Source organism: Dermacentor silvarum, unplaced genomic scaffold (genome assembly GCF_013339745.2).
Source record: "Dermacentor silvarum isolate Dsil-2018 unplaced genomic scaffold, BIME_Dsil_1.4 Seq210, whole genome shotgun sequence".
Lineage (NCBI taxonomy): Eukaryota > Metazoa > Arthropoda > Arachnida > Ixodida > Ixodidae > Dermacentor > Dermacentor silvarum.
In genome coordinates, this window is record NW_023605864.1 from 1 (window position 1) to 9,785 (window position 9,785).

A 9,785-nucleotide genomic window follows, 5' to 3' on the forward strand; every position below is an offset into this window, starting at 1 on the left:
TTGCACTAGTTATGGTCGGCAAATGTGTTTGCTAAATGACTAATAAGAAACAAATCGATATTCGCGAAGCAAGATTATCTGACTTGTACGCAATCTTTCTAACCTAAAATTGACCTCTAGAGCTGTCTTTCATTTGTATTTAATTATATTCTTAAATGCCACTATTACAATGCATATGTTGTACTGAAGTGTTGTACTGGTGTATGATGCTGATGTGATGTATGCTAATTAATGCGCAATGGTTTTTGTAGGGCAGTAACTAGTGATCTGTTAATTTGATGGTTTCGTCAAAGTGTATGACAATGTTGTGTTTATTATGATGGTTTTGCCAAAGTGTATGACAATTTAACAATATGATTGTGCCTCTGCTGCTGTTAGTTGACAGCATGGGCAAGCCATCCTTGCCATTCAAGCCATCCTTGAATGGCTTTTGCCTTCACCTCCCATCATATGTATTGTGATAAACCAATAAAGAATCAATCAATCAATCACTCTGGACTCACATTGAAAGAATTCCTAACATTATGAGCTTCGACCATGATGGCGAGAGGATACAGCTCGAAGGTGTGCAACTCTGGAAGCAAACGACCTGTTCCAGTCAGATGCTGGTGTTCTGGCCGGCTTGCCACGCGCCCAGAGCCAAGTTACGGCACCGCGTAGAGGCCACAGTATCTATGTTGCATAGCAGATGCAGCTATATGCAACTTTAGTGGCCAACTGTAGTGCATACGACAGGGCTGAGTGTGTGCTCGCACTTATGGGCTCCAGTCTGGCCATGTTATGTGGTGCAAACTGGCTTTGTCCTGCATCAACCTGACTGACAGATAGTAACCACATCCAGATTGTGCATATTGTAGTGCTGTCAATAGCACTACAACGAAGCAATGTTTACTTACTACGAAGCAATGTTTACCAAGGTGTCTAACCAGGAGCAGAGGAGTGACAGCATGCTGACAAGCATACATGTGGTCTGACCTTAAATTTCGCGTGGTTAGCAGCTAGTTGGGTGCCCAAAGCTAATAGAAATTAGTGAGAGGCAACGGTTACTACACCCAGAAGCATCGTGGCCAAAGTTTCATTCCTATGTAGGCGGGCGTGGCCGAGCATGAGCAGATGATAGTTGCCTTCTTCCGGAAGTACGTAATTCTTAACGGAATTTGAAAAAGAAATTTTTGCTTACTTCAGCATGTTTAGCAAACTGCATCAATAAATACATATAATAACTGCATGAAAAAGCATCCTGATCCAAACATGCTTCTTGATTGATGTCAACTATTGGCCCAGAGGGGCAGCAGCTGACCGCCCCGAAACAGATAAGGAGAAGGCCTCTGTTGAAAAGAGTGTTTGAGAAAAAGGTGACTTTACGCTCTGGTTACGCACTCCACACGCTGCGCATGACTGCAAAATTTGGCTGAGATGTTCATGGCAGCTTATGCTATCCGTGAAATGTGTTCTTTCCCAAGCCCGAGGAGAGGTTCAGGTAAAGGGGCACTGAAACACTTTTGGTCACAGTGAGAAAATGTTCCCTCACTGCAGTCAATGCTGCCATGAACATACGAGCCAAATATTATTCCCCTGAAAGCAGCAGGGAACCGACAAAAGATTGCTTTCATTCTCTTGTGTCTTTCAAAGCCCCTCCTCTCCTTCTGTTTTCTGCCTTAGGCAACATCACTGACGTAGTTACATGCAACATGACAGTGCATAGAGAACAGCCTTTGAGCACACACCTATGTACACCCTTCCAGGTAAAAAAAAAAAAAAAAATTCAAATGGGGTAGCGGCAGTTGTCAATGCATGCTATTCATCCTGCCGCCGTTCCTACATCGCCCTCGGGCGCCTTTACCGAATTCCTGTCTCAAGGTGGAATGAAACAAGTGCAACGAGTGCAACAAGTGCACTGCAGAAAGAAAAAAAAAAGAAAGGAGCGACAAGCAGAGTGTTGCTACCTGCACTCCACTAGCTGAGAGAAACTGATAATTTGAGGTGAAACAAGGAAAGCAAGCACTGCACTCAATATATGACCGTTCGCACTAAGTGCTTTTCAAAAATTTTCTCGGAAATATATTGCTTGAATGGCATTGTGCTCATTCCAGCAGTGTCGCTCAGTTTCAAGAAATTGTGTTTCAGGGCACCTTTAATGTTTACTGTTACGTCAGAATGAAACATGAACAGAAAATAAAGGAACACAACTTTTGCGCCTGATTACTTCAGATTTTCAATCAGGGCATAGACATGTGGTAAGTGTGCTCTGGCCCCAAATCGAAGGCACTGTGAATTAATCAGCCAGGGGCCATACACAGCGGTGAAAATAGAAAGGAAAATGTGCCACCTGGTTAACTTTCTTGTGCTCATGTTTCAGTTCACTGCGACTGTACAGTAGCAAGCAAAAGTCTGAAGACTATAAATTCCGCTTTATACTCACCAACAAAAAATGTGCAATCTCACAATGAATTCACAATTTACATTCCCAAACCAACCAATCAATTGCTAAGTTTACCTCCAAAGGGCTTGTCGACAATGCGGATACCCCTCTCGGGCAGTAGAGGTTCTCCACGAGGCCCACCGATATCCTTGGGAAGCCGCCGCTGTGCATGCTGTTCCTCCAGGCTGGTGCGGGGGAAGTACAGTGGTAGCAACTGCTCATATGTGCCCACCTCACCACCTTCTACAGTGACGACAATGAGGTCCACTGTGTCCCCATGTCTTTCAAGAAAGCGACGAATTGTTCCTGCATTGTTCAAGCAGGGCACAAAATAAGAGGAATTAGAAGTGCTGCAACTAAGACTTGGACAAAAGAGCACCTACAAATGTTGTGTAGGCACGGCATGTTCAAATTCTGTCCTGCATTGAAGCCTGTCTACTGTGATGACTAAGAAGACGGCTTTGAGGCTGAGTATTGCAATGCATTTAAGGGGGTCTCTAACTTGATAATACATGTCGACAAAAACATTGTACATTCGTTGCACATGCCAACCCAAGAAAAACAATAGTATCTGGGTTAGTGTAAGTGTAAAGGAAAGTTCGGCAATGCTTTCTGGTGTGCAAGTGAGCTTCCATGCAGGCACCACGCAGGCTGTTCAGACAGCAAAGTAGCCTGCACCATATTTGACTTAAATGCTGTCTTCACGAAACTACCTTCTCCGTCTGCTTCATCAAAATTGGAATCATGCCTAAGATGGTCACTGTCTGCTTTGCCGTCTATTTAGCCATCTACGGTGACTACTGGAACACAGTCATAATAGCAAGACTTCTGGCTAAACTGCTATCTTCTTCACACTCAAATTTGTGGAATTCCACAGTGGATTCAGTTTAATACCATGTCTGGGTTCATTATATTCCCTTCTCGTCAACAATAAATAAGAAATATGCGTTGTCTGCTGCAATGGCAGACAACAATTGAATTAGCCAGAACAAACTAGGGGTGCCACCGGTCACCGTTAGGGTAACAGCCGGTGTGTGCCTCGTATCGCTGTGGAGTAGTACTGCAAAATGCAACCACTGTGCGAAATTGGAGTACAAACAGGCCAGTGGTTTAGCCAGAAGAATGCTATGCATTTGGCACTCTTATTTATGCCCCCCAACATAGAGTATACTCTTTTTCAAAATAATGTGCCTCCAGAATTGAACCTATCAGATACGTTCTAGTGTAAGGGGACATTCTGACATTGAAGCACATGTGCATAGCCCTTAATGCATAGCCTTAGCAAGAAAATCTTCGAAATCCTAACGTGGTGTGATATGCTATCAGTCTATATAAACAGATAATCTTGTGAATTGCGTAACTGGCTGGCTAAGCAGTACTTGCTTGCTCGTCAAACCATAGCCACGCTGGAGGCTCAATGCAGACAAACGGACACCTACACAAGGGGAGGTGAGAAGAAATGGACAAGACGAGCGCTTCCATCCACTTTTTCCCATCTTCTCTTGTGTACCGATCTACTTGCTGGTTTTCCTGTTTGTGCACAAGGATGGAGGAAAGATAAAAATACAGAAGCACGACATCAGGCAGCCAGTCTCAAGTCAGCCTCCTCTAACGCTGTTCTCATCCTACTTTCCCCTGCCAAATGGCACATCGCATGTTGAAACCAGGCAGCCACACTCCGTATGTTGCTAGGTTCGTGGTAGGTTTGAGTAGCACTCAAACCACGATCTGACTGAGGCATGCCGTAGTGAGGGACTCTGGATTATTTTGACCACCTGGGGTTCTTTAACGTGCACCCAATGCACAGTACGCAGGCGTTTTTGCATTTCGCCCCCATCGAAATTTAGCCGCCGTGGCCGGGATTTCATCCCGTGATCTTGTGCTTAGCAGTGCAACGCCATAGACACTAGGCCACCACAGCGGGCGGTGACTAGAAATGACCATTTGTCATCGCATGCGTGGGTGCTTCCCATGAGTTCTTTCTACTTTTTTATGGCTATGCTTAAAGATTGTCGCGTAATGCTCCCTCGTATAAGTCTTTTTTTTTTCTTTCCTTCATGTTCACAAGTATGTACCAACTCGCCCTGCGGGAAACTCAGCTGAACTTACTAAGAGCTATGTGGGCTCCTTCTGTAGTGGGGTAGGACCTGCGCATGGAATGGATCGGGCACAGCCCAAGGGTGCGAAGCCCATGCTCGGGTATCATCTGCAGCACCCGCCAGTAGCTCGAATGAAGGGCTGTCTCTGCGGCTGTGTGAAACTTGACATTGTACTTGGGCCCTACAGTGTGGATCACAAAACGTGCTGGAAGGTTGTACCCCTTGCTCAATTTGGCTTCTCCAGTACGGCAGGCTGCAGTGGAGATAAGCATTATATTATAAAAACACTTATGCAAGTATGACAAAGAAGGGGTATATATCACACAAAGTTTAGAAAATGGGCAGCTCATACTCTGAAATCAAATCGCAGGCGTACTGCCAGCCCATAAACATGGTGCAGCTACGTGTGCTGTATCATATAAGCATCCTGTGGCTCCTATAACTGTCACACATGCAGCTGAACAAAAAATTAAAAAAAACTGCCTACTTTTCCATTTTAATCTAGCTACACAAACTACAGGGAGACTCGATCGCTTTTGCCACGTATATCCAAAGTGCTTCTGTGAAACGAATGAGCTTTCATAAGCATAAGTTTTCATGCTTACACAGAATTTCGTTGAGCAAGTCTTGCTTCATTTGTGGTCCAGCCCTCGCTACAAGCCTTTGACTTAGAGGACTTCTGTCCGTCAGATTTTCGTTTGTGGAGTTGACAATGGCATGGGCATTCAGGCAGGTCATGTCGCCAACCCTGAACGCGTGGAGAAACGTGCGACACAGCTGTCAAATCTGCGTGCACTTGATGCCACAAACAAGAACCGAAGAACAGGATTTGCATTATAACGGCAATTGATCTGTGAAGAAGCTTACCAAAGGGCAATTTTTCGGTTCAGCTCTTCGTTGATAGGAAACGGTGTATACTCGCGGCAGCAGTTTTCTTGAGCACCCGGCCCGTCCTCTTCTTCAAGGACAGGCTCCCGAGGCGCTATTTGGTGCCATCGTTTCAGGACCGCAACGTCTACAATGTCCAACGGTGAGCCCAACGGGTCCATTGCTCGGCCAGCTGAGGTGATTGCAAGCTAGCAGAGGAATGCCGCTAGTTTTGAGGGCCGTGCAAGCACACGCTCATGAAAGGGGGCGTTCTGCAATGCTGACCGGAGACAGAGAGTAGCAGCGCTTCTGCACACAACAGCACAAACCCAGCTGAGCGTATTCACGCACGTGACCTCACGACTGTCGCTGCTTCGCACAGCTAACTGACGCAGCAGGCAAGACCGGGCGGTCGCACATTTTTGTGCGTGCAAACGCCGCGAAAAGAACACAAGCAGTTATCGCGAAGGGCACCCTAGAACCCGATAGAGCAACACAGCCGTCAGTACCCAGCCTCGACCAGCCAGCAGCTGCCGTCACAACCGTGTTGACACCCCTTGCGCCGCTATCAGTTCAGACTCGGCTCATAATGTTCGGCTGCTCACGGCTCATACCGAAACCAGCCGAAACACGAACGATGAAAGCGAAACCAACTGTGATTCATATGGATGGTCATAGGTGGTGTCACGACCACGACCTACTGGAACTACAGACCTGCACAGATGTCCGGCTTCTATGGGAGCAGCTTGCGCCCACTTTCGTTCAACCGGTGGCCATAGGTGGAGCTTTTATAACCTGTTCGTCAGGTGAGGATGGACTAGTCAGTGCAGTGGCTCCACTGGCACAAAGCGAGTGGGAAAGGGCAGAGAAGAGGGTTCCTAGTAGCACGTCGACAGGTCCTGATGGCATCCCAATTATGTTGATAAAGACATTGGGCCCAAAATCTAAGAAAGCATTAAGAGAGGCAGTGAGCAAAATGATAATGGACGGTAAAGCCCCTGACGGGTGGAGACTGAGCAGGATGAGCATGATATATAAGGGAAAGGGGGACAAAGCCGACGTAAACAACTACCGTCCCATAACAGTGACGTCAGTGGTTTACAGGGTGGTGATGCAGATTATAAAGGACAGACTGCAGGCATGGGTGGAGAGCGAGGAGGTGCTGGGGGAACTACAAAATGGGTTCCGAGAACAAAGAAGGTTAGAAGATAATCTGTTCTCATTGACACAGTGTATTGAAATAGCAGAAAAGGAACACAGGCCCCTATGGCTTGCCTTTCTGGATATCAAGGGAGCCTATGACAGTGTAATCCAAAAGGATTTGTGGGCCATACTGGGCACTCTAGAGGTGGAAGATGGAGTAAGAAATCTTTTAAAAGATATCTATAAAAGTAACAGGGTGCTTATAAAATGGGAAAACAAGGTATCTGGGCCTATAGAGATACAGCAGGGGCTTAGGCAGGGGTGCCCTCTGTCACCTCTGTTGTTCATGCTGTATTTACAAGGATTAGAGAAAAATTAGAGAGGAGCGGACTTGGCTTCAACCTTTCCTATTCCAAGCAGGGAGAATGGATTAAACAGTCATTACCAGGACTGATGTATGCATATGACATTGTACTTATGGCTGACAGCAAGGAAGACTTGCAGAGATTAATGGACATCTGTGGTAAAGAGGGAGATAGCTTAGGTTTGAAGTTTAGTAAAGAAAAATCGGCAGTCATGACTTTTAATTATAATCAGGGCAGCGAGCATAGGATACAGGAGGTTACGCTGGAGGTGGTGGATAAGTACAAATATCTTGGAGTGTGGATAAACAATGGGGCTGAGTACCTAACGGAACATGAAAAATATGTGACGGCTAAAGGTAGCAGAAATGCAGCTGTGATGAAAAATAGGGCACTGTGGAATTACAATAGGTACGAAGTGGTGAGAGGGATTTGGAAAGAGGTGATGGTCCCTAGTTTGACTTTCGGCAATGCGGTCCTGTGCATGAGATCAGAGGTTCGAGCAAGGTTGGAAGTTAAGCAGCGAGGGGTAGGTACCCAGGTGAAAATTTCCAACTGGGATCCAGCTGGGATGAACTGGTTCCAGCTGGAAACCAACTGGTCCCAGTTACACACCAATTGGTCCCAGTTGGAAAGCAACTGGGTAGCAACTGGTTCCAGTTGGGATCCAACTGGAACAATTTCCAGTTATACTGGGAGTGACTGGACCCAGTTGGGATCCAACTGGAACTTTGACCAGTTGTACTGGAATCAACTGGTTCCAGTTGGATTCCAACTGGAACATTGACCAGTTGTACTGGTAGCAACTGGTTCCAGTTTGGATCCTAATGAAATGGTGACAGAAGTTTAACTGAAAGCAAGTAACATGCAGTGCTTGCTAAGACAGCAGCAGCTAGTCTATATACTTATACTGAGTAATTATGTTTGGCAGTTTGAGCAACCCTAGCAAAAATTCTAATAGAAGTTTGTAATAATTAGTCTAACACAGTTTTGTATTAGACCAATTGACAGAAATTTCTATTAGTCGTACTGATTTACCTGTAAGACCAATGGCCCTGTGTATTGTACTTATTAGTCTTACACAATCAGTGTTGCATGTCTACTAGTTTCTTCATTAGACTAATGGTTCTATTGGCCTTATGCTGATTGTTGCTGGTCTGGTACAACATGCATGTATTGCTGGATTCCGCAGCTCTTGTTTGCTGGTGAAAGTTAATTGATAAAAAATTAGACTAGCGGACCGCTTGCTTGCATGGAGAGGCTCGTGTTTCTAATTAATCACTGAATAATTAAAAATTCTGCTGTACAATTGTGCAGCAGATTGCGTTCGTACGTTTGCATTAGTTTCAGCGCACTAAGCTAGAAATGGCCATCTCAGCGACATACACAAAAGCGACGTGCGCCTACATGGTCTTGCCAATTTTGCTTCACTGAACCTCATCGCGATGAGTCGTTGAGTTGGGTCGCTAATGTTTACAGTACAGCGAATACTTCCCCACAAAAAAGAAAGGAAAAACCGAACAACCAGTCGTAATCTGCAAGGCAGATCTCGGTGCCCGGTCAGCTTACGAACGACGGTGCATTAGCAGCAACCATATTTGTTTGCGGCTGAAGTTTCATCAGTGTCGTATTTTCTGTTGAAGTGCGCATGAAGTAAATGTTAAACTTTTAATCTAAATTGCTAACCTGATACCGCATATAAAAGGCCGTAATATTTATTAACATCAAATAGCAGTAGCGCAGAGAAGGGAACACGGCGGGCAGGAAAGACATAAAACTGCGACCGTAGTCAGCCGTAGTTGCGCACAGCACGTGTGCAATGGCGGCTGCCATGTCAAGGCGAGGCTAGCCACCGTGGAGAGGTGTCACGCGAGGCGTGCGTGCGTGTTTGTGACTGAACGATGTGTTTTTAAGGAACCCGTGGTGTTAGCGCCTGCGCAATTTGATTCGTGCGGTAGTACATTTGGATAGTTTTTATCTGTGGCTGCTGTTGTAACTTCAAAACAACGCAAGGCAACTCTTTTACCCCTGTCCTTCGCGGCTTTGTGGATCTATCAGCATGCATCGATGTGCAGCGTTTTCCCTGGCGCCGATTTACCATTTCGAGGTAATTATACTTCTTATTTATGATTCTATAGTACAGTATGAAGTGTTTTCTTCTCTTTTTTTTATCCTGATGGTGGACGTAAGTACTTCTGTACAGTGGCGTCGGGCCGATTGCTGTGTGCGTCGCAGCAATGACATGCCTGTTTCCGACAACGCTGTGCAAGATTTCTGTCTAGAGTTCCTTATATCTGCCTACTGTTACGATGGAACACACATATCATGTTGATTTTGTGTGCTTTATAATTGTCCTGTCGTGTCATGTGGCGTAATTTCTTATTATGATAGACATTTTGAGCTAGCATATATCACACTGTCCTAAAATTAGTTTAGTAATTGCGGAGCCACATTATTCTAATGTGGAAGCAAATATTGCCAGGTTAAACGTTTAGTGGTTGAACTAGCACCCCTGTTTTTAACTGCTTCTATATGTGTATTTTTGTGCCCAGGTTTTTTTAACCACTTCCTCAAAAGGACGTCCTTTGGTTGAAGTCAACGAAAAGCTCTCAATCAAGATTGGAGGTGGCTACATCGAATGACACTTTGTAGACTGCATCAAATAAACATTTGATGATGATCCAAGCTTGTCTTTCTTGCACTGGAGCCAAAAAAATGGCCCCATGGGTCACATTTTTACTGAACCCAGATGCAGACCACTAGCAGACCGACCAGTCCCTACTGGGGCCAACAGGCAACTGGTCCCAACTGGGGGCCAACAGGCAACTGGTCCCAACTGGGACCCACTAGCAACTGGTCCCAACTGGGACCCACTGGCAACTGGTCCCAACT

At 45.6% G+C, this 9,785-nt stretch overlaps 1 protein-coding gene across 1 annotated transcript; it reads right to left on the reverse strand.

Moving 5' to 3' along the window:
- Positions 1 to 2,465: 2,465 nt before the first annotated feature.
- LOC119434735 (protein GDAP2 homolog) lies at positions 2,466 to 5,991 on the reverse strand. The gene is made up of 4 exons (XM_037701814.2): positions 5,389 to 5,991; positions 5,127 to 5,269; positions 4,532 to 4,774; positions 2,466 to 2,728 (listed from the first exon to the last, which is right to left on the reverse strand). Exons 1-4 carry the CDS (start codon positions 5,568 to 5,570, stop codon positions 2,481 to 2,483), a joined length of 816 nt encoding a protein of 271 aa, XP_037557742.1. The 5' UTR covers positions 5,571 to 5,991; the 3' UTR covers positions 2,466 to 2,480.
- Positions 5,992 to 9,785: the final 3,794 nt, after the last annotated feature.

What these genes read in the sequence shown, in the direction of transcription:
- LOC119434735 (XM_037701814.2), bottom strand. Translation starts at nt 5,570, where the DNA reads ATGGACCCGTTGGGCTCACCGTTGGACATTGTAGACGTTGCGGTCCTG. An exon ending in CTTGCTCAACGAAATTCTGT is followed by an intron (nt 4,775 to 5,126) that starts GTAAGCATGAAA and finishes TCTCCACTGCAG; the next exon opens with CCTGCCGTACTGGAGAAGCC. An exon ending in AGGAGCCCACATAGCTCTTA is followed by an intron (nt 2,729 to 4,531) that starts GTAAGTTCAGCT and finishes TGAACAATGCAG; the next exon opens with GAACAATTCGTCGCTTTCTT.